Source organism: Ranitomeya imitator, chromosome 2 (assembly GCF_032444005.1).
Source record: "Ranitomeya imitator isolate aRanImi1 chromosome 2, aRanImi1.pri, whole genome shotgun sequence".
Lineage (NCBI taxonomy): Eukaryota > Metazoa > Chordata > Amphibia > Anura > Dendrobatidae > Ranitomeya > Ranitomeya imitator.
Genome location: NC_091283.1, coordinates 504,977,024 through 505,002,828, shown reverse-complemented (window position 1 = coordinate 505,002,828; position 25,805 = coordinate 504,977,024). Strand labels below are relative to the sequence as shown.

At 42.8% G+C, this 25,805-nt stretch overlaps 1 protein-coding gene across 3 annotated transcripts in view; it reads left to right on the top strand.

Moving 5' to 3' along the window:
* THRA (thyroid hormone receptor alpha) overlaps positions 1 to 15,259 on the top strand; it is a 150,450-nt gene extending 135,191 nt beyond the window's left edge. Inside the window, exons 3-8 of one of the 3 annotated variants that reach the window (XM_069751634.1) lie at positions 301 to 401; positions 1,917 to 2,064; positions 2,265 to 2,470; positions 9,497 to 9,643; positions 13,647 to 13,905; positions 14,883 to 15,259. In XM_069751634.1, the coding sequence (XP_069607735.1) occupies positions 301 to 401; positions 1,917 to 2,064; positions 2,265 to 2,470; positions 9,497 to 9,643; positions 13,647 to 13,905; positions 14,883 to 15,133 (1,112 nt within the window). In that variant the 3' untranslated portion in view covers positions 15,134 to 15,259. Of the gene's footprint in view, positions 1 to 270; positions 402 to 1,916; positions 2,065 to 2,264; positions 2,471 to 9,496; positions 9,644 to 13,646; positions 14,142 to 14,882 lie in introns of those variants that run through there. The other 2 variants (XM_069751633.1, XM_069751636.1) reach the window with 2 other exon arrangements.
* Positions 15,260 to 25,805: the final 10,546 nt, after the last annotated feature.

Genomic DNA, 25,805 nt, shown 5'->3' with positions numbered 1-25,805 from the left:
ATGAACAGGCCCTCTTGTGTTCCTGTGTCTCCATGCGTTGGCCTGGCTGTGTGTCCTCTATGGCTGTGTGTGTCCTCTATGGCTGTGTGCGTCTTGCCTCTATCAGACCCTATGTGTTGTCTTTGCCCGTCTTGAGCCACTCTGCTTGTTCCTCTGTTTTGACCCTCTGTTCTGGCACAGTGTGTCAGGAGTCTGTCCATACCCCCACAGCCTGTATCTGTGTTATTGACTTGAATAAGACTGTCCCCCTCCTTTCACCCGGCGACACAGGTGACAGCTCGGTATCTCTGCTCTCTGCAGGGTACATCCCTAGCTACTTGGACAAAGACGAGCCGTGCGTGGTGTGCAGCGATAAGGCCACAGGTTACCACTACCGGTGCATCACCTGTGAGGGCTGCAAGGTGAGTGAGCCGCCATCGTTTACGCTGCAATCTCTAATTGCTGACGTGCGGATATATTGACGTCTGCCCATGTTTAGAAGGACAGTCTCTCCCGTTGTCAAAGTGACAGTATATGTCATTAACATGAGATTGTTGACAGCACAGGCTGAGGATGTGGTCACAGGCTGCTTGTTTGACAGATTTATCAGGACTGTCTAATAGAAAAACTGACTTTGTTGCCCAAACAATCAGCACACAGTCTAGAGCTGCGTGAAAAAAGAAAGTTGAGCTCAGATTGGTTGCTATGGGCAACAAAACCATTTTTCAGCAAGGCTCAATGTTCTTTATAGAGTTAATTATATAATGGAAATGCCCAATGGTCGTGGTTCAAACAGATACCGTAATTAATATATAAGCCAAAGATCCTTCTCTTCCTCCTTCTCACAGGCTGCAGTAATACAGACTATATTCTTTACTCCTGAACTGTATGGATATGTTTCTATGTCTGCCTCTGGTAGTTGGCACACAGAGTTAGGAAGGAAATGCCAGCAGGAAATGGCCACACTGGATTAAAATGGATTAAAAGCAGCCTAAACAATATAAAGAGTATTCTGGGAGGCGAGCGACAAGTATAAAATGTCAGATAGATATTAGAAAGGGAGATAATATAGATATGAGAGATAGATAAAGAGGGTTGGAATAGATAGATAGATAGATAGATAGATAGATAGATAGATATGGGATAGATAGATAGATAGATAGATAGATATAATAGATAGATAGATAGATAGATATAATAGATAGATAGATAGATAGATAGATAGATAGATAGATAGATAGATAGATAGATAGATAGATAGATAGATAGATTGATATGAGATAGATATAATAGATAGAGATGAGATAGATATGAGATAGATATAATAGATAGATATGATAGATAGATTGATATGAGATAGATATGAGATAGATATAATAGATAGATAGATAGAGATGAGATAGATAGTTATGGGATAGATATAATAGATAGATATGAGATGGATAGATAGATAGATAATAGATATCAGATGGATAGATAGATTGATATGAGATAGATATAATAGATAGATATGAGATGGATAGAGATAAACAGGAAATACACACTGATGCAATCAGCTGAGCAATGGGTTCAAAGCCTTGTCAGATTCCTCTTCTTGTATACCTCTCCAAATAAAGGCAGCACTCCAAATCCAAAAGTCAAGTATAATGCCCTTTATTGAGCCACATGGTTGTATAAAGTCCATTACACCATATTTCTGATTTGGGTGCTGCCTTTTCTGGAGGAGTTGACAGATAGGAGCTATTTAGCTCCATTAGATGATAATGTGTGCAAAACTGTAATTATTATTATTTAGCTATTAAACACCATACATTATGATTGCCTGTTCATTTTCTTCTTACTGATTCTGGTGTCAGAAAATGAGAAGAATTAATCATCATTATCTATTGTAGAAATTAAAGTAATGAAAATGTCCTTTTTTTCTCTTTGCCATGCAGGGCTTTTTTCGCCGCACCATCCAAAAGAATCTGCACCCGTCATATTCTTGCAAGTACGATGGCTGCTGCATCATCGACAAGATCACCCGGAATCAGTGCCAGCTCTGTCGCTTTAAGAAATGTATTGCTGTGGGCATGGCGATGGACCGTAAGTATGATTACCGTGATCAAAGTGATGGCTGGCTATGATTACAAGCCGTTGTAGCCTTATTTATTACATTAGCTATATTACATGTTTCCTATCACAGAGGCACACCGTATAAAACACTGGACACAATGTATGATACCAGGACATGTATGGTTTCCTTCTGCTGTTCATTCTTTATTTAGCTCCCTCCATCTCCACAGTTGTCCTGGATGATTCCAAGCGGGTAGCCAAGCGGAAGCTGATTGAAGAAAATCGGGAACGGCGTCGGAAGGAGGAGATGATCAAGACTCTGCAGCAGCGGCCTGAGCCAAGCAGTGAAGAATGGGAGCTGATTCGCATCGTGACAGAAGCTCACCGAAGTACCAATGCACAGGGCAGCCACTGGAAGCAGCGCAGGAAGTTCCTGGTGAGGCAAGATGCAAATAAGAAATAATCAGAGTATGTGACGTATGGACTGACATTGGTCTGGGGTGACCATGTTCACAGGACATCAGTAACTGCTTTGTTTCATTAGTGCAGCACGATCTTCACAGCACTGTCACCCACTCCAGATGTGTATCCCCAGAGTAGCTCTGATTTTGCACCCTTTCATTACTTGGTGTCATACATACCACTTTCTGCTATTTTAAAAGAACTATATTAAGACTAGTTAGTCCCCAACGCCTTCCACAACATCTCAAATTTCCATTTTCTGTCATCCAGTAGAAATGTTCCCTTTCGTCTATTTTCCTGTTCTTAGCAATAGCTTCTTGACAGCTCCGCAATCTTTTCAGACCTACAGAGATGTCATCTGACGGTGGAAGGACGGACAGAAACACTTATCCCTCTAGGATATAAAATAATGACAGTTCTGATATTTTACCAGGTTTTGCTCTATTCTCATATGTGCTCAAAAATATCTCTTTTAGGGTATGTTCACACCTGGCATTTCTTCTGTGTTTTTTTCAGCACATTTTTGCCACAAAAAATCACATCTTACAGTACCAGCAAAGTGAATGACGTTTCTGAAATCTCATGCAAACGCTGCTTACTTTTTCCTTGCGGATTTGAAGCAGTTTCGAGGCAGCAGAATGTCAATTATTGCAGTGTTTTTACAGCATTCTCAAATGAATGAACAAAAAAAAGCATCAAAAAACCAGTGTGTTTTATGCAGCGTTTTTCATGCCAACACTCCAGTATTTGCAGTACATTTCTCTGCTGTACGTAGTGAATGCGTGCACATACCTTTAGCCTCCATAGGAGTGTGTGTACCGCCATACAGACTACGGTCTTTCATTGTACACGAAATAAGGCCACGACAATAGCTGACGTCACTAACATAAGACTGACCAATATGCAACTAATACGTTGGCGGAAATCGAATATTAATTACACAATACCACCAATTATGTCATGTTTGTAGACAGACCCTAATGAAAATATACATCTAAAAATAATAAAGCAGGCAGTACTTCTCAAATGTGAGAAAGGCTCATTACGGGAGCTGAAATGTCATATACAAGCGCTGCCTTCTTAAATGTTATTTTCTACTGTTGATCTAATAGCTAGTAGATCGAGAGGCTTGCATCCAGATTTGGTGGATCTAGTGCTGCTTCAATTTTTTCTTTATTTATAATATATAAAAATATTTATTGCGTGTGTATGTATATGTATATATATACAGTTAGGGCCAGAAATATTTGGACAGTGACACAATTTTCATGAGTTGGGCTCTGCATGCCACCACATTGGATTTGAAATGAAACCTCTACAATAGAATTCAAGAGCAGATTGTAACGTTTAATTTGAAGGGTTGAACAAAAATATCTGATAGAAAATGTAGGAATTGTACACATTTCTTTACAAACACTCCACATTTTAGGAGGTCAAAAGTAATTGGACAAATAAACATAACCCAAACAAAATATTTTTATTTTCAATATTTTGTTGCAAATCCTTTGGAGGCAATCACTGCCTTAAGTCTGGAACCCATGGACATCACCAAACGCTGGGTTTCCTCCTTCTTAATGCTTTGCCAGGCCTTTACAGCCGCAGCCTTCAGGTCTTGCTTGTTTGTGGGTCTTTCCGTCTCAAGTCTGGATTTGAGCAAGTGAAATGCATGCTCAATTGGGTTTAGATCTGGAGATTGACTTGGCCATTGCAGAATGTTCCACTTTTTGGCACTCATGAACTCCTGGGTAGCTTTGGCTGTATGCTTGGGGTCATTGTCCATCTGTACTATGAAGCGCCGTCCAATCAACTTTGCAGCATTTGGCTGAATCTGGGCTGAAAGTATATCCCGGTACACTTCAGAATTCATCCGGCTACTCTTGTCTACTCTTATGTCATCAATAAACACAAGTGACCCAGTGCCATTGAAAGCCATGCATGCCCATGCCATCACGTTGCCTCCACCATGTTTTACAGAGGATGTGGTGTGCCTTGGATCATGTGCCGTTCCCTTTCTTCTCCAAACTTTTTTCTTCCCATCATTCTGGTACAGGTTGATCTTTGTCTCATCTGTCCATAGAATACTTTTCCAGAACTGAGCTGGCTTCTTGAGGTGTTTTTCTGCAAATTTAACTCTGGCCTGTCTATTTTTGGTATTGATGAATGGTTTGCAGCTAGATGTGAACCCTTTGTATTTACTGTCATGGAGTCTTGTCTTTACTGTTGACTTAGAGACAGATACACCTACTTCACTGAGAGTGTTCTGAACTTCAGTTGATGTTGTGAATGGGTTCTTCTTCACCAAATTAAGTATGCGGCGATCATCCACCACTGTTGTCATCCGTGGACGCCCAGGCCTTTTTGAGTTCCCAAGCTCACCAGTCAATTCCTTTTTTCTCAGAATGTACCCAACTGTTGATTTTGCTACTCCAAGCATGTCTGCTATCTCTCTGATGGATTTTTTCTTTTTTTCAGCCTCAGGATGTTCTGCTTCACCTCAATTGAGAGTTCCTTTGACCGCATGTTGTCTGCTCACAGCAACAGCTTCCAAATGCAAAACCACACACCTGGAATCCACCCCTGACCTTTTAACTACTTCATTGATTACAGGTTAACGAGGGAGACGCCTTCAGAGTTAATTGCAGCCCTTAGAGTCCATTGTCCAATTACTTTTGGTCCCTTGAAAAAGAGGACGCTATGCATTACAGAGCTATGATTCCTAAACCCTTTCTCCGATTTGGATGTGGAAACTATCATATTGCAGCTGGGAGTGTGCACTTTCAGCCCATATTATATATATAATTGTATTTCTGAACATGTTTTTGTAAACAGCTAAAATAACAAAACTTGTGTCACTGTCCAAATATTTCTGGCCCTAACTGTATATGTATAACAAAAGAATTGGATATCTGTAGATGTAAGCATTCCACTTATTGGAGAGGGATCTGGAGAGTGCAATATCCACATACAGAGGCCTGGAGCAGGACCTAGCCATTTAGCACCATAGCACCATGCAATCCTCATTAACCCCATTTAGAGGATACATGTACGGCTGGTATTATAATGAGGTATAGCGAAGCACAGATTTTGATATGTGTACATGGCAGGATACAGCCGGGAATCTCTTGATTTCCTTAAGCAAACATCCTGTGCAGATGGAGAGGCTGTGACCTCTCGGAGAGAGCAAGCCGCATCTGTTACACCCCTCTATACTTTTACCCATTGGCAAAGCAGCACAGCCTGCTGTAAAGTGTGTGAGTGGATAATAAGGATGCATGGGTCATCACATCACTGAAGTCCTGACCCTATACCTGGGGGTATCCTGAGAGTTGTAGTTCTTGCATTGAGGAGCACCCAATAAAGCAAAAGTCTTTTTGGCTCTGGTTCTCTGCTGTTGTGTTTGACTAGTGCCCATGTATCATCTATATGGGCAAAATAATACGGACAACTGACGATCACATCTATAAGAACATGGTGGACATGACATTCGAAAGCCATTGATGTCAATATGGAGTTGGAATAACCCCGACGACTGTCTTTTAGGGTGCCAACCTCCACAGTAAGGCAGGTATAAGATAGGTCGATTGCAGGGTTGTTGTACGTTGGTGGTCAATATTTATTGATGGCATTTAACCATTCTTTCACTTGGTACGTGTTTTTTTTAAATGTCATTATTAAAAGCTGTTTTTAAAGGGATTATATGTTCACTAATATGGAGTTGGTCCCCTCTTTGTGGGTATAACAACTTGAACTCTTTTTTGGGCATTTTTGCCCATTCATCAGAAGAACATTTGTGAGGGCAGACACTGATGTTGGATGAGTGGATCTGGTCCACTATCTCCATACTTGTTCGTCCCAAAGGTTTTGGATGGGGTTGAAGTTAGCAGTTCACCGTAAATCCAATAGGTAGGTACCAAAAAATAGAAATACTTTCACCGTATAGTGCCAAATTAAAATATAACTTTTAATATACTAATGACAAATATTTTCTATATATATTCCCATTACCCCATATGATATGAGTCTGTTCAAACAATATTAGGGAAAGGGAAAACATTTCTCCCTATTACAGTAATTCACTATAGAATCCCTTCCTAACAGCGGAGGTTGGCACCCTCAACCTGCGCAATGGCGCCCCCCTCACCGACGTCTCTCCCTCCTTTCCCTAAATAACCCTAAATGAGACAGAGTGAAAAAGAACACTATTGTGCCATATGAAATAAGATGAATCTAATAGCTTATCTCTGATTTATATATCCAATGATTAATAATAAGCAAAGATGGACAGAGAGGTTATTACTTAAAATCAATTCTGGGTCAATACCCCTTATTAAATCATAGGAGATCTTTTACCCCATAGTTAGTTCAAATCAAGAAAAAGCCAGCATGTACATTTCTCGACGCGTTTCCCCAATTGGTTGGTTCCTTAGGAGAACATACTGGTATATAACCCAACAAAAAGCGGGCAAGACTTATCTTAGGAGACAGTGTGGGAATGGTGCCGAGGGAATCAATATCCGCGATGGGGTTGAAGTTGGGGATCTGTGCAGCCAGTCATGTTCTTCCACACCAAATTCACCCAGTCATGCCGTTATGGACCTTGCTTTGTGCACTGGGGCTCAGTCATGCTTGAACATGAAAACTGCCTTCCCCAAACTATTCATGCAACCTTAGAAGAAACAATTGTGCAAAATGTCTTAAGAAAGCTGATCAAAATCATGAGAAACTGTCTTATATCATGATCCCTTGTCCACTAAATTGTTCTGTAGGAGCCATGCATTCTGGTAGATACTAGCCCCGTCCGTGAGTTTACCTGGACCACCACTTCATGGCTGACTGTTGATAGCACAATGATAGCACTTAGGGCAGACCTGATATTTCACAAACTAACACGTGCCACAATTTGCTTCCTAAAATGGTATTTTTTTAGGATATGCTCGTATGCATTTGCTCAATGATCTTCAGATTTACTGGTGGAAAATCTCCTGCGTTTTATAGTAGTTGCAAAGAGGTTGAGATTTTAACAAATCGGGAAAAAAAATCAGTCTGAAGTCAGTGCTGATTCTAAATCGATAGCATGTCAATTTATTCTGCCAATTTCTTGCAGATTTTCCTCGTTGAGTTCAGTAGGGATGTCAAATCTGCAGTTGTGAGTTTTATTGCAGATCACCCACTGATCCGCAGCAAAATCTGCAGCTCCCACATAAAAAATGTAAAGGTAATATACTCCCCGTGGCTTCCATGCCTGGTTGCTTGCTAGTCTCTGTATAACGCCTTGATGGCGTCTTGTCCAATGTGCACGCTCAGTGGTCACACGGGACACATCATCATTGCAGTAGGCCAGGTTTTACAGAGGACCAGGCTAGTATTACTAAGGGAGGGGATTTAAGGGTTTTTTATTTACCCTTTCTGTAGTGGCAAACCCACAGACAGATCACCCAAGTCGATATGATTTGATGGGTATTTGCTTCTGCAGATGGCACTGAGGTTTCTGGCTAAATTGCCGAAGGAGCAGTTTCACCCCATGCGGCCGTACCCTTATTGTGCAGTGGTGCGGGATGAACTAATGTGTCATTATTATATATCATCCAGTGCGTTGCAGGCATCTCCCAAGTGTTGTCACAAGAACATTTCAAAGATCTTTGCTATCTTGGAAATCTGATAGCCCAAAATGACAAGAGGTAGTCCGTTCATACCTAACATAGCTCTGGTCAGACAAGCCAATACTCCGCCACCGATGTCAAACAAAAACGTTCGGTTTATTTTTCTTTGGACTTGTGCACCTATAGATCGCCAGGGTGCAGCGATGTATAAGCGCAGTCCTTCAGTCACACAAGTGTCAGGAGACTGGACTGGTGGACGCAGGCATACACTGCAGGGTTGGAAATAGACCCTGGCAGACCTACAGCTGTGTCAGAGTGCCCCGGTGCCGCCTGCGTACACAATAGATTTGTCATGCTGTATCAGCGCTCGCACAGAAGTGAGCTTGCACAATACACTCCTAAACATGGAACATGCTAGCATGGTACGCAGGGTCACATCGCTTGGGACGTAGGTCCATCAAGTTCAGCCTTTAAAAGTGTTAGAAGGTATACATTCTGCGCTTTGTTCTGGTCCGTAATTCACTGGCCTACACGCAGAGGAAGCCACGTGCTTGTAGTGTGCCGATATCCGTCACTGTGCAGCTGCGCCTGTCCTACTTTTTTTTTCTCACCCGCTGTGTGCTATCCCTCACCTTGTCTTTCGGCAATTCACAAACTTTCCCCGCCACATGTGTGCGGAGCAATTCATGCTCTATTCTTCCCGCAGCAGTGTTAGGTTTCTGCCAGTAACGCCTCCCTTTACTTAGATGATGCAGTGCACTTTCCTATATCTCACCATATGGCTGTGCTGCAGAACGTTCTAGAAATTCATACAGTTTCGTGCTCCGCAGCATTACTGCCATGCTGTCCATGTTATCTGGTACATGTATTATCTGTACAGTATATGCTTCCTGCATACAGCACCGCCGTGCATATTAATGGATATCTGTGCAGTGCGCAGCTGCTGGCCCTATAACTTGGCACTGGGCTCTCGATGCCCAGACAGTATTGCTTTGATCATGGATTCCTGCACATTTAGGATTAGTATACTTGCAGGCCTTTACATGACGCACGCATGTACATTTTGTCTGAGAAGGATAGAAGCAGCTGGGAGCTGCAGCTCCTTCTCTCCCTCCCATGCTGTCTCCCCACTCCCTCCTCTCCCTGTCACGTGGAGGGTACACGCTCTCTTTCCCTTATGGTTGTCCTGCCTTGTTATATTGCTCCCTCTGCTGGATAAACGCCAGGCGAGCAGATAATCTGTAGCTCTCTCCAATCTTTCCATTCATGGAGAAAGTGGAAAGCTAGGTTTGATCTTTACTCTACTAGTCATGTACTAATGTAAATTTCTTTTATGTTTTCCCTACATACACATTCATGCTATTTTTGTGTCTCTCCTCTTCTTCCCTGTGACATGAAAGCCTGAAGACATTGGGCAGTCTCCCATGGCGTCAATGCCAGATGGGGATAAAGTTGATCTAGAAGCTTTCAGTGAGTTCACCAAAATAATCACCCCTGCAATTACCCGAGTGGTGGACTTTGCCAAGAAACTGCCTATGTTCTCCGAGGTGAGTGGCCCTGAAAACAAAAGCTTATTGAGGTTTGTACACGCTATAATACTGGCCAGAAAAGCACAAACATCTTGGCCTGTAGCGCTCAGTACTCAAAAATGGACTCTACAGATTGGCATCACCGAAAGTGAGGTTCCAATAACACTAAGATACAATGCGAAGCAATAGCAGCTTATTAGCTCAGATTTACAGATCTGTAAACAGCATCTTACATAGCCTAATGTATAGGAGGCCTCATAACACAGAATTACAGATCTGTAAACAGCAGCAGATATAGCCTAATGTATAGGAGGCCTCATAACACAGAATTACAGATCTGTAAACAGCACCTGATACATCACAATGTGTGGAAAGCTTCATAGCACAGAATTATGGATCTGTAAACAGCAGCTGATAGATCACAATGTGTGGTAAGCTTCATAGCACATAATTACAGATCTGTAAACAGCAGCTGATACAGCCTAATGTATAGGAGGCCTCATAGCCCAGAATTACAGACCTGTAAACAGCAGCGGATATAGCCTAATGTATAGGAGGCCTCAAAGCACAGAATTACAGATCTGTAAACAGCAGCTGATACAGCCTAATGTATAGGAGGCCTCATAGCACAGAATTACAGATCTGTAAACAGCAGCTGATACAGCCTAATGTATAGGAGGCCTCATAGCACAGAATTACAGATCTGTAAACAGCAGTGGATACAGCCTAATGTATAGGATGTCTCATAGCACAGAATTACAGATCTGTAAACAGCAGCGGATACGGCCTAATGTATAGGAGGCCTCATAGCACAGAATTACAGATCTGTAAACAGCAGCGGATACAGCCTAATGTATAGGAGGCCTCATAGCACAGAATTACAGATCTGTAAACAGCAGTGGATACAGCCTAATGTATAGGAGGCCTCATAGCACAGAATAACAGATCTGTAAACAGCAGCGGATACAGCCTAATGCAGTGATTTTCAACCAGTGTTCCGCACATGGTCGGGTGTGCCGCGGGGAACGTTCCCCAAACTATGGTGCCCCCTCCGGTTCGCTTGCTTGCCTGAGACAAGCGAGTCCCTTCCTTCAGTGCCCCTGACAACCACTGAGACCGCCGCTGGCACTTCCACATCAGTGAAGCGCCAGCAGTGGCTGACGTCACAGTCTGACTTTGTCTTCGGTGCTGCAGCTCTGCCTCTTTCCCTGTTCAGCGGTCACGTGGGACCGCTGAACAGTGGAAGAACTGCAGCACCGAAGACCAGCTGTCCGGACGCCGGGAGCAGGTAAGTATAGCATATTTACCTGTCCCCGTTCCAGCCGCCGGGCGCCGCTCCATCTTCCCGGCGTCTATCCGCTCTGACTGTGCCTGATCAGTCAGTGCGGGGAGACGCCGGGACCGGACGCCGGGAGCTGCAAGGAAGAGAGGTGAGTATGGCATTTTTTTTTTTTACTGCAGCAGCAGCACAGATTTATGTGGAGCAGCTATGGGGAAATATGAACGGTGCAGAGCACTATATGGCACAGCTATGGGGAAATATGAACGGTGCGGAGCACTATATGGCACAGCTATGGGGAAATATGAACGGTGCAGAGCACTATATGGCACAGCTATGGGGAAATATGAACGGTGCAGAGCACTATATGGCACAGCTATGGGGAAATATGAACGGTGCAGAGCACTATATGGCACAGCTATGGGGAAATATGAACGGTGCAGAGCACTATATGGCACAGCTATGGGGCAATAATGAGCGGTGCAGAGCACTATATGGCACAGCTATGGGGCAAGAATGAACGGTGCAGAGCACTATATGGCACAGCTATGGGGCAAGAATGAACGGTGCAGAGCACTATATGGCACAGCTATGGGGCAATAATGAACGGTGCAGAGCACTATATGGCACAGCTATGGGGCAATAATGAACGGTGCAGAGCACTATAAGGCACAGATATGGGGCAATAATGAACGGTGCAGAGCACTATAAGGCACAGATATGGGGCAATAATGAACGGTGCAGAGCACTATAAGGCACAGATATGGGGCAATAATGAACAGTGCAGAGCACTACTTGGGGCACAGCTATGGGGAAATAATGAACATGCAGAGCACTATATGGCACAGCTATGGGGAAATAATGAACGGTGCAGTGCACTATATGGCACAGCTATGGGGAAATAATGATCTTTGTGTGGTAAGCTTCATAGCACATAATTACGGATCTGTAAACAGCAGCTGATACAGCCTAATGTATAGGAGGCCTCATAGCCCAGAATTACAGATCTGTAAACAGCAGCGGATATAGCCTAATGTATAGGAGGCCTCATAGCCCAGAATTACAGATCTGTAAACAGCAGCGGATACAGCCTAATGTATAGGAGGCCTCATAGCCCAGAATTACGGATCTGTAACCAGCAGCTGACACAGCCTAATATATATAAGAGCACGCTCTGATAGCGCTGTCTGTGAAACTACAACCCCCTACATGCTATGCCATCCTGAAGATGTCAGGCCATGCTGGTAGTTGTAGTTTTTTGAAAGTAAAAGAGCCACAGTTAAGAAACTGTGCCTTAAAGAATAAATAAACTTTGATTTTTTTGTTTCTTTTATAATTATGTTCAGCGTGGAAAGTTATGAAACTTTGTAAATCACTTTGTTAGGGAACTTGGCTTCAAACTTGTAGAAAGAAAAAATAAATAGCTTCCAATCCCCCGCTTTTCTCCAGTCTGTTTACCTGCTGTTAGCTGCATTTATATCAGACTGCACTCATTTAGGCTATGTTCACACGTTGCGTTCTGTCCTGCGGGTTTTCCCGCAGCGGATTTGATAAATCTGCAGGGCAAACCCGCTGCGGTTATCCCTGCAGATTTATCGCGGTTTGTCCTGCGGGTTCCGCTGCGGGATTTTACTTCTACTATTGATGCTGCATATGCAGCAATATGCAGCATCAATAGTAGTGTTAAAAATAATAAAATAATGATATACTCACCCTCTGACGTCCCGATCTCCTCGGCGCTGCAGGCGGCGGTCCGGTTCCAAAGATACTGTGCGACCAGGACCTTCGTGACGTCGCGGTCATGTGACCGCGACGTCACCGCAGGCCCTGCTCGCATAGCAACCCTGAGACCGGACGGCCGCGTGCAGCGCTGAGACTTCAGAGGTGAGTATAGCTTATTTTTTATTTTAATTCTTTTTTTTTACCACAAATATGGTTCCCGGGGCCTGGAGGAGAGTCTCCTCTCCTCCACCCCGGGTATAACCCGCACATTATCCGCTTACTTCCCGCATGGTGGGCACAGCCCCATGCGGGAAGTAAGCGGATCAATGCATTTCTATGGGTGCAGAATCGCTGCGATTCCGCACAAAGAAGTGACATGGTCCTTCTTTTTTTCCGCAGCAATTCAGCGCGTTTTTTTTCGGGATTTTCCGCATCATGTGCACTGCGGTTTTTGTTTTCCATAGGGTAACATTGGTAACATTGTACTGTACCCTGCATGGAAAACAGCTGCGGACCCGCAGCGGCAAAATCGCGGCGGTTCCGCAGTTAAAACCGCATAGTGTGAACATGGCCTTAGAGTACAGATGATGGCAGTGAAAACGGTCGGCACAATGCTCAGAGGAGGAGGCAAGAGCTGACCTTTCACTGCCATCATCTGTACTCCAAATGAGTGTGTGCTGATATCAGTGCAGATAACGGCAGGTAAATAGACTGGGGAAAGGCAGGGGTACTTTGGAAGCTGTTTTTTTCTGTTTACAGACATGAAGACAAATCCTCTAATAAAGTGATTTTTCTAAAGCTTCATAACTTTCTATGCCTGATACAATTATTAAAAAGAAATAGAAAAGGTAGTTACATTCTAAACTAAATATATTAGAGAAGCATGTACTGTACAAGGATTATAATAGCTATCTATTCATGCTATAGACTGTTTGTTTGAGACTTTACTGACTCTGTTGCCTACTTTAATCATTAGATATCGTCTGTGTTACCAGTTTTGACCTCTGCTTCTGTTTGCAGTTACCATGTGAAGACCAGATCATCCTGTTGAAAGGATGCTGTATGGAGATCATGTCTCTCCGGGCTGCCGTGCGGTATGATCCAGACAGCGAGACCCTAACACTGAGCGGCGAGATGGCAGTGAAGCAAGAACAGCTAAAGAACGGAGGTCTGGGGGTGGTCTCTGATGCCATATTTGACTTGGGACGATCTTTGTCTGCATTCAATCTTGATGACACAGAAGTGGCTCTGCTACAAGCCGTCTTGCTCATGTCCTCAGGTGAATACATATCTCTGTACAATATCTTTAATAAATACATTTCTAGCACTCGAGAGAAGGTAACTGCCCTAGGATGAAGATGCTTGAGGGTGAGATCAGATAGTTCGTCTGAATCTTGCCCATTTTTGGTTATGAATTGGCACATCATTCACCACCGGATGTGAGTTTGGTCACTGCATTCACTCCTACCATTAGCTCTTACCCTTTCAAATAAATCCAACCAATTTTATTTAATCAATAAAAAAAGAAAGCTTATTCATGGTGTATTCACATTTTTTTGCCACCATATGCACTAAACTGCGGCAACATAAATGTATGTGTTTCATTATCTGCTCCATGCTGCATAGATGTAGACTAATATAAAATAACGTCATCTACATATTAAACATTACAGGAGTTATCTGGGACTTTGCTTATGTTTTTCCAATGGGGTTAAGATCTTACAGGCAGGTAGTCGCTAACTATCTCCCAGTTCTTCCCGGTGCCTACTTCTGCCGGCGTAGAGCGGTCATGAACCGTTCCTGCCAGCGATTCTGCTGCTTCCTTTGGCCTCTTGTCAACAGAGCAGCTCTTCTTCTTCCAGTCTGCTCTGTCGATGGGGCGTCACTGCCTATGTCATGCTGGTTGACAGCCGGCTCCCTGCAGTTAGGTAGCGAGAAGCAGTTAATCGGCATGACATCAGCAGTCACACCCTGTCAACAGAGAAGAGAGGAGGAGAAGAATCTTCTTTGTTGACGTGAAGTCATTGGAGCAGCAGAATCACAGACAGGAGCAGACAGTGAGCCGGCAGAGATCAGCAACAGGTAAGTAATTAGCAAGTACCTGCCTATAAGTTCTTATCCCCATAGGGAAAAATAGGCAAAGTCCCAGATAACCCCTACCAGTACTCTCATTCTTTGCTACAAAGTTTGCTTCTCAGTTATAATGTAACCTTTCTATGACTTTGCACAAGTTCTAAGATTTCTCTCCTTTCCTAGACCGCACCGGTCTGATCTGCACAGACAAGATAGAGAAATGTCAGGAGACGTACCTCCTCGCCTTCGAACACTACATCAACCACCGCAAACACAACATTCCCCACTTCTGGCCTAAGCTCCTGATGAAAGTGACTGACTTGCGCATGATCGGAGCTTGCCATGCCAGTCGCTTCCTACATATGAAAGTTGAGTGTCCCACGGAGCTGTTCCCACCGCTCTTTCTTGAGGTGTTTGAGGACCAGGAAGTCTGAGGGGCAGCAAAGCGGGGTAGAGAGGAAAGGGAATCGCTTGGCTCTATTCCAACCCGCCACCCGTGTACAGCTCACAAGCCCTGAGTTGGATAGAGATGAGTGGCTCGTAAAGCTTTTCGAATGAAAACTGCCATTGAAGTCCGGCACTTACCAGGAATGGATGCTCCCAGGTTGACATCATTCTGCAGCAGATCTTCAATCACCATATTGGCAAAAGCAAAAAAGAACAAGGATTTAAGGCTTTTTCTTTTCTACCATCGAGCAAACCTTAAGATGCAAGAAGTCACCTTTTTTTCATTGATGCTTCTGAAAACCTTTTGGTACACTAAGACGTGAGAATTCATCATCATTATCATCATCATCAATGTTCACCCATTGAATGTGATCTGGGTGACCTAAATTTGGATATGGGAAGGGTAAGAGTAACGAGCAAGGCTAAATGTTCTATTGCCCCCCATATAATATGTTCTCGTGTGTTTATATGTGTATATATATTATATATATATATTCTATATTACAAACAAAACATATATATATATATATAATATGTATGACTGAAGACAAAGGCTTCAACTTAGGTAATGCTTGGCCATATTATGCTGAGACATTTGCAGACTCAGGACCACCAGATGGCTATAGAGTCAGCTCCTTCCTTGGCCAGAGCTGCCTTGTATACATTGTGCGCGTCCACCTACGAAGAAGTGGGGCGTCCTCTTGCCTCTCGGTAACATGCAAATTTTTGAACCTGTCCCACTTCTGTGAGCCGAGGATTGTTACAGAACAGAGCACTTACACATTGATTCTTGGGTGTGGAATAAAGGAAATATCTGATTGTGCTGTATATCTATATATACATTGTATGTAATCTGAAAAGCCATGCACTCAGCATCAGTACAGAACGGGATGTTATAGGCCCGCCAGGGTCAATGTACTAAAAGGGAATAATACAAAATGAAGTGCGTGCCTTTATGAGGCATGGACACATCATGGTCCAGTGTTGCAGGCAGCATAGTTGGCGGGACCTTCAGCTAATGAATTAATGAACTCTAGGGTATGCGTTTGTGATATTTTAGTTAGAGAGTAGATATTCTGATACAAAATGTTGCATATTTGCAAATCGGTACTAGATATGCATATATAGATATACACACAATCAGATATGCATCTTCCCCAGCCTCTGAATTCACCAAGTGAGTTGGGTTTAATGTTAGACCTTCCTCAGGACACTGAGGAAGCTGGGGGATGTAGTGTTTTCTACACCCGCACACAGAATTCCCTCTATGGCACCCTCGGTTTGTAAAAATCACCCCACATTTGCCCATTTGGGTTGAAAAATTGCACCAAAGTCTCCCGTTTTTATCCCCACTCTTCCCATTTACACTGCCATGCGGAAAAGCAGGAACCCACTGCAGCTATACAAACCAAAAATGTTTCTAAGAAGCACTTTTAAATGCCATTATTGCAGATATTAACCCTTCTTTGCTGCTCTTGCACCCTACGATGATGGATCTTTTAGCGATCTGATCCTACATGGCTTTCTGAAGTTCCAGGCCTTACTGTTTAGCCAGCAATGTCTATTTACAAACCCTTTTTTGAGGGTTGCTTTGCCAATATTTCTACAAGATGGGGAAATCCTGTTTTCAGTGTAGACTTTAACTATGCCCGATCCCTATCTTCTTGCACTTTTGTAGAACGCACTTCTTTACCAATGATGGTTTCCAACTTACGTTTGAATGTTTTCGTTTTCCTAGATAAGCTCAATGAAAATAAGCACTTAATTTTCTTAGTTTTTTTTTCTAAATCTATGTGTATTTTAGACTTGATCCTGTACATTTTTGGGACACCTTTGCGAGAGAGCGTGACATGTTCTCAGATTAGCACTAAAACGAAAAACAATCTCTGGTGTAGCCACCCAATGAAGGGTAGGTATCACTAATAAAGGCAAAACGATACAATTAAAATCCTCTCCCCCTTTTAGAATAAGGCAAAATGAATGGGCCCTTTTCATATATGTATAGTGGAGTCCACCTTTTCGTGGACCCCTATACCAGGGAACCTGTCACATGGTGTCTGATCTGCACACAGCATGGTATAGAGCAGAAATTCAGAGAACCCAGAATTTGATTTGTGCATAAAGAGATAGGTGTTAGTCATAGAGTAGTACCGCAACCTTTAGTTCACATTTAGCATGGAGTTAAGTTGATAAGATACAAGCTAGGATATACAGAGATAGGTATCAATTATTGTATAGGACCGCCCACTGGACTCCTATGGAATTCAATTAAGTCATACACAGATAGGTATCAATCACTGTGTAGGACCGCCTACTGGACTCCTATGGAATTCAATTAAGTCATACATGGATAGGTATTGATCACTGTGTAGGACCGCCCACTGGACTCCTATGGAATTCAATTAAGTCATACACAGATAGGTAGTAATCACTGTGTAGGACCGCCCACTGGACTCCTATGGAATTTAAATAAATTAAGGCATACAGGGGGTGTCAATCACTGTGTAGGACCACCCACTGGACATCTAATCAAAGAGTTAGTATAGAATTTAATCTATAAAATACATGTTAGCTTATGTTGACTTCTATTTTAGGAATTCCATTTTTATGCTCCGTTGTAGGAACAGATAAATGGAATTCATACAAAAGGCGGATCTATCACATGACACAAGCAATCGCTCAAAGGACCCCAATGACTCTAATGGGGGTCTGTCACATTTCTATGGTAGCATGTTGTACTATATCTTCCACATGTGAACAGAGCCGTATACTGAATATTTTCCCATTGGACTATATAACAATCTTCTCAGCACCCCCTGCTCTATATCATGATCCCACCCCAGATTGGACACCACATGCACTGCGGCAGGTTCCCATTAAGTATAGAGGCCGATGGTATATGCCCAATGCCTGCCATTTTGGTGGCATTTATTTACCAATAACTTTAATAGGGAAAATGCACAAGGGAAAAACTGGAGTAACTTTTTTTTTAGTGGGGGGGCTGCATCATTGCTGCTAAACGTGAACAAGTCCTAGGTTAGATCACATATTAAATCCCATACGTTTTGCCTTAGGAGGTAAGGACTTCAAATAACGATGCGACTATAGCCGATTGCCAAAATATAGCTATTTTGGCTGCTAAAATGAAGCACTTATTTTTTCCCTTTATTTTGATTCCCACATATTATTTCAACCTTTTTATAATTTAGTGTTTTAGGGTTCGACATTTTCCGCAGGCAGATTTTTTTTCCCTTTCACTCCCAAAAAGCCGAATATTTGAAGCACTTAATAAACGATGCATTTGCATGTTTAGATACTTTTTTTTTATATAAATCCTGAATATTCGTACATTTTGTTTTGGATTTGTACTATTTGGAAGCGAGAATGGTTCTGCAAAGGGAATTCTGTGCCATAAAGCTGGGGAGAACAATGTTGCATTTGATTCTTTGCTGTCACAGAGATGACAACTAAGCACCGCCTGATAATCGGGGAGTATTTTTTTTTTTAATGAGGTTTTATCATTGTACCAAGTCGCAAATATAAGGGGCAGGAATGGGTGCTTAGTTAGCGTCTCCTGTTGTATGACGGGGAATATAGGTCTTCAAATCATTCCATTACCAGAGAGAATCCTGAGCATCGATCTGTGGAACAAGGATCCATTTGCTACTTTTAACATAGAACTTGATTAATAATCTGGTAAACGATGGGGGAAGTCAATTATATGGTGCAGATTTGGGTGGGGGGAGGCGATCAATGATTTGACGTTCCACGAGGGGCGCATTTTATAAGCTTTGCATTTTAAAAGCTGCTTTCTTCTCTCTGGTTCTGGGTGGTGCTAAATTTCCTTGCAACATAAGAAGAAGAAAAAAAACCGCTCTGCGTCTGTCTAACCTCAGGTGTTGAGTGGATGAAGAGAGTTGTTTTTTTTTTTTTGGTCTCCTTTTTGTTTAATAGTGTTTTTCTTGGTTCAGGGCTGGGTTGACGGTCAGCCTTTTGCACTGCCGACTGCCAATGTGGCCCCGAGCACAGAGCTATCTCTCTTAGCTTAACGTCTGCGGACTGACGTTAAAAAGAAATATGGTCCGGTCCACTCAGTGGACATTAAAAATTCCAGGCCTTCGAGGCCTGGCTAAATTTACCCAGAATCCCTTTCGCCTCTACCCCCTCTTTCTGTCTGTCTCTTTGTCTTTGCAAACCTGTGTGCTTAGCACACTCTAAATAAGAAAACGAAATCTGTATATATTTGTATATATGTGCTTCTGTGTAGACACCTGTAAGGCGGATACACCTTTATGTTTGTCACCCTCAACCCCCTTCGATTTTGTTACTTTAATTCAAAGTCCCCGTTGCTGCCCGTATGCCATCTCTACCCATCAAGGGTGAGGGTGGACTTGCTCTTTTTCTTCTGTAATGTGGCGTGAGTGGAGGTCAAATTGAGAACCGCTCAACCTTAGGCCTCGGTTGAAGCTCGTTTTTTACATCAGGTAGCAATACAGTGTATTTGGGCAGCCATGCGTCCTGTACATCTGCTGAGAAGGTTTACACGAACATATCTTGACCGAAGGATTTAAAGACGACTTGGATAATTCACACGACATTGTGCTCCCCGGTCGCACCCCTCATTATTTCACCCATTTGCTGCCAGGTGGTTGATGAGGGAACTATGGGTGAAGAGTTATTGGATTTTTTTCCCGTTGGGAGTGTTTTTGACAAGTCGGGCTACGTCACACCCACCAGCTTCTCATCGGGACATATTCTCACAGGTTTTTAGAGTGTCCACTTGACTATACAGCTTGGACTGATATTTAATTTTTGTTCCTGGGAATGTGGTGATGCCCACAACTAACTCACCACCTGTATCTTCTTCCTGTCTTGCCCGGATCACTGGTCGCACTGGAACAGAGTGCCACACAGGTGACATGGTCCTTCCGAGTCCACGACATCCCAAGAACTGAAGTTAAGCCTGCTTCCGCTCTTCTGTACTCTGAAGATTGTACGCCACCAACCCCTTCCCCGAGATTGAAACAGGAAAATGGTCCTCTTCTCATGCCAACTTCTCAACACTACATGTAATTCTCTCTGGGATATTTCTTTTGTTTTGTCTTCAATTCATTCAGTATCTTAAGCAGAGGAATACCTTTTAACTGACAGTAATAGAGGCGGAGTGATTGTCCCGCCAAGAAGGGAGAAGTGAGTATCAAAGCCAAACTCGCTCTCACCTCGCACATATACACTTTACTCACTCTACCGAGATTAAACCAGGAAGATGTTTATTGCATTTTTTTTTTTTCTTACACTCATACCTCAACCACCGCAACCCTTCTCTGTCTCTCCTGCCGACCTCACTGTCCTGACTCGGTGAGAAATATGGACTTGGAATTGTATATGGATTTTCATTTCTCACCAGCTGGAAAACTAAAAGGATCTCCACGGATAAGACCCGTGCTTCAGAGTGGACAGATTGGAGAGTCATTGAACTTTAACCAGGGGTCAAGCAAATGCCCCTTCATAGTTGTGTTCTACAGCATTAAGACAAACCCACTGACTGTCTCAGCCACAGACGATCATACAGACCTCAACAGTGTGCCTCCTCCAGCCCTTTGTGACTCAAACTAAAGCAAGGATTTAACACCACCTTTCTTTCAGCGTTTTAGGTTCTGTTCTGTTTTTTTTTTTTTTTTTATTATTTTCTGTAACCTCAAATGTTTGTGGGAGGGTTAAACAGATGTTAGCCATAATTTACAAAACGTCAAATTTTACAGGAGATAAAAAGATCTTTTTTTGTTATTTTTCTTTTCTCTATTCATTTAAGTATCTTTGTGTTTCATAGCACAGGGGTGGGGTGGTTAGGGGTATACGAGGCACCCCCGTCTTTACCAACCACCTCTTTTATAGTCTTAGTAATTGTAATGTATAACGGTGGGTACCATGTGGAGGGGGTATTCTGACTTCTTTTAACCTCTTGGCTTTCAGGAGACTTACTGGCAGTTTAGTGGTTAAACGTTCCTACTCCTCAGACGCCTCTTTTTTTCTGCTGGAGGTGATATGACATATAAAACATAAAAAAAAACTGCATGGTATTACTTTGGCTGGTAATACGGGGCAGAGATGGGTCAATTCTCATCTCCTAGAGTGCTTTATACATCCTGGATCTTTGGCCTGCAGATATGATGGTTTATTCAAGATATATATAGCTATATAAAGATTTTTTTTCCCTCCTCATTTTTTTATTTTTAATGTAAGATTAACTTCTTCACTGCTAGAAAATACTGCTGTGGCACTAAAGGGGTTAGCAGACACTGCGCACAAGCACCCCTTTTTTCCTATCTCCGGGTCAGAATCCGCTCATCTTTCTCGCACGTTCCCAGGGTCCTAAATTTTTCAGGGCACTGGACCTTTATCATTATGCAATGTAAGACTGAGCTCCCTTGTTGAAACCTAGAAGAGTTGCAAGTAAAGTCCCCTCCGCCTGTCCTTACCCACCCGTGGCTTTGCATCTTTCTATAACATTGAAGGGTCACGTGACTCTGCATACGTGCGGAAAAAAGAACGCAAAACGGACAGTCTTTGCTTAAATCCCCTGCCTGATTATGTGCGCAGGTTGTTAATCTTACCAGTGAAGAAGCAATTGCTTTAGTCATGTATGTATACATATAAATATATATATATATACATACATACATACACACACAGACATATATATATATATATATATATATATATATATATATACGCACATTCTGGCCATGGGGTCATTGTGTTGCCATTTTATGCCCTCTTCCTATCATTATGTCTCTCTTTCGTAATGTAGAAAATATAGCCCTTCCAAGGTTTATAAATGTACTATCCTTGGTCCATGGAAGGGTTAAAGGCGCAGAGGAGATGATAAAAAAAAAAAAAAACACTGCGTCAGCAATCACAGGGTTAAAACTTTTAAGCTCAATCTGAAACCTTTTTTCTGGTAAATTCATTTCTTGTGGGAGGATCTGTATATTTAAGTATATATGAAACACAAAACACACACACAAAAAATGTATATAAATAAAAAGAAGCTTTTTTTACGGGTTTTCAAGCAGGTCTATTCATCCCTTCAAGTGAACCCAGTCTTTGCTGCGCTAGGCCACGAAAGGCGGTACAGATAGCTCAGAAATTCTGCGTAAGGAGACTTTCTTGTGAGACACGGAGCTCCGTTCAATGTCAGCACATCCCATGTAGTGTTGCTCCCTATTGCTGGTATATTCATAGATAGAGATATATATATATATAATTTTATCAAGGGCCTGAAATCCATATTTTACCAGCCTGACAGCCCTAATCACAGGTGACAGCCTGAATGTTTTACACAGTTCCCCCCATCCGCCCTCACTCAGGTTAGAGACAGTTCAGCATTAGGGACGGCACGAGGACCCTGCAATTACTATATTCATGGTCCAGGGCCTAACATCAGAAAGCTGCTGCACCAGCAATATTTTTAGAATTTCCTCACATAAGCATTGGGGTTGCTGCCGGCTTTATATCTGCGTATTCACCTGCCGTCTCTTCGATGGGATATTCTTCAGTATGTCTGGCTTAATATCACATACATTATCTTTCCTAGTAAAAGTATCCGCACCTCTTGGCAGGGGTACAACCCAACGAGCCTTATCCACCTATGCTAATGTGACGAGATCATAGACAGAAGTGTAGCCCATGAAATGATGATGAGGAATGGTGACTCTTAAAGGAGAATTCCCAATGTTTGTAATATATGCTCCAAAACCTAGCTATACCAAACTAGCAGTGGTTAAAATGGCATCCTTAGCCTGTACCCTATGACAACCCTTCCTGCCTGGTAATGTGGCCGTATTAACATAAGGACAACCAAATAGATCTATGGTTAACAGCTGATTTGAGAATGGTTGCTATCTGGCCCGGTGCCCCCATGATAATAATAATCTATAATAATAAAAATCTTTATTTTTATATAGCGCTAACATATTCTGCAGCGCTTTACAGTTTTGCACACATTATCATCACTGTCCCCGATGGGGCTCACAATCTAGAATCCCTATCAGTATGTCTTTGGAGGAAACCGGAGAACCTGGAGGAAACCCACACAAACATGGAGAGAACATACAAACTCCTTGCAGATGTTGTCCTTGGTGGGATTAGAACCCAGGACCCCAGCGCTGCAAGACTGCAGTTCTAACCTCTGCGCCGCTTTCCGCAGAGAGGAAGAGGACTAGAACTCTAGTGCCACCTATACGTGTAGGATGGCTACTTCCTAGAGGTGGCCCTAGAGTTCTAGTCCTCTTCCTCTCTGAAGAGACAAGTTGGAACAGAAATTGACATGCTGCTGATTAAAAAAAAAAAATCCACTTTCCATGCAGATTCAGAAAAGAAAATCAGAGAGCGGATGAGAGTAAGATTAAACTCATTCACTTTGCTGGTACTGAGAAATGCGGTGGATTTTGCGCACTTGTAATTTGTGCCCATAGAATATCATAGGCGCACGTGTGATCCGTGAGAACCAAGGATCACTCAGATGCAAAAATAGGTCATGTACAAGAGCTATAAGGATTATTTTTTGCAGGACTGATATCAGTTGATTGGCATTTGGTACGCAATGAGGTTATGTATCCCTCGTTGGCGCCAAGGCAGGTACATTTTAATGGGTTCTCTTGATAGAGGTTTTGACTTTTTTGTAGCACATTGAAAAAAAATGCCAAAAACTCTTGGCAATTTCTAAAATAAAAAAATAAATAAAAAATAATAATCTGAACAAACAATCCTGTGGAGCTGTTATATATTACAGTGGACTTCTCCTTTAAATCGAGTGCAGCAAAGTTACGCTACAGTTGGCAGATTAGCGCAGTGAAGAGTGGTCACCAATGTCCCTTTATGTGCTGGACACTGTACGATTACAGCCCATCCGAGATTACTGTGTCACTGCTCCAACCCACTGTCCTTACCCAACACTTGAAGGGGGTTACCAGGCAGGGCTCAGTGCAACAGCTATGCAAGTGGTGTCCACCTACAATGGGTTAAATCAGGCGATCTGTCTACATTCCTCTCCTATAGTGACCTGTTCACATGGAAAACGCTTCCGAGTAGTAACAGCGCGGCACTTTTATTTTTTCTTTGATACATAATCTATGCACGTTACAAATTTAAAGGCACACTACGCAAATTCCAGGTCGCCATGCACAACACAGCTGCTGATCACAACGACCTGCCAGAGCGCCCCGTGCCAACCCACACAATGACCAGCCTGTGATCATGATTAGCGCTCTCTGGGCGGCTTTCATGCCCCTATTCTGCTGTTGGCAACTTTATTATAGTCGTGCTATTGTTCTCCTTTATCAGCCATGCTCACCTGAATTTTCCTCCATATTGACAAATCATGTCGACACTATTTCTGTACGACCTAATGAATGTTATTTTATAATTCCTTCCTTGTACTGCAGTTTAGATAATGTATATTTTAAGGTATTGCTAGGAAATACATATATAGAAACACAGTGGTAATTAAGGTTTACTGACAAATATAAAGAGGGCTCCATTGTGCCTGACAAGTGCATTGACTTAAAGGGGTTGATCGAGATTAGAAAAACATGGCTTCTTTCTTGAAGAAACAGCGCCACACCTGTTACTGGTTGTGCCTGGTACTGCAGCTCAGCTCAATTGAAGTGAAAGTTCCTGAGCCTTATTAACAAGAACCACCCGCAGCCATGTTTTTTTTTTCTAGTCTTGTACAGCCCAATTTAAAGCTAGAATCAATGTGCTTGTCTTTTAGGCTTGTTAAATGGCACATAGAGGCCATAGATTCAGCGTCAGGCCCTGTTCACATGCATCTTTCCCCAGAGACGAGGATGACCGCAGATAGGAAGGGGTTTGGTTGTCAGGTAGTTAGCGGTGGTGTACGGCATGTGTGGCCCCATACACTGTATGCCGCCTCCGCCACTATAAAGGGGTTTGCAGCTAGTAGGAGAACCTTGTTCCCTTTGTCACTGCCCTGTTTTAGTAAAAACTTGCATTCCCCATAAAATACCAATCCTGAGGCATCTTCGCTTAGTATCCTACATAGTGGCGTTCCTCTGTTACTCCTACTGGAAACGTAGAAATAACTCCATTGGATTTTATCATTTTCATTTGTCAAAGGACCATGTCCATGCACATTGAAACCGACCAATCAGTGCTGATCGTTTGCTGGGGTGGACCCTTTTGAGAAAAGGATTTGTAAGCCCCCAAGTTGTTCATGCATTTCGAGGGGTAGTAATGGGAGCGGCCCATTGCAGATACCTATGAGATGCCCAGCCTTGTTATTTAATGGTGATTCCATAAAAGTATTTGAACAGAATCGTCAGAAGAGTCGACAGGACCGTTATAATAAACTAAATTGAGGAGATCTGTTAAAGGGATTCTGTCACCATATTTTTGCTACCCCGTCTGAAAGCAGCATGATGTAGGGGCAGAGACCCTGATTCCAGTGTTGCCACTTACCGAGCTTCTTGCTGTAGTTTTGATAAAATCTTTGTGTTCTCTGCTGCAGATCTACCTGTTCTGTATAACCCCACCCACAGCACTAATTGGCAGCTTTCTGTGTACACTGTGTAGGCAGAAAGCAGCCAGTCAGTGGTGGGGGTGTGGTTGAACTACATGGTAGCAGGTTTACTAGTC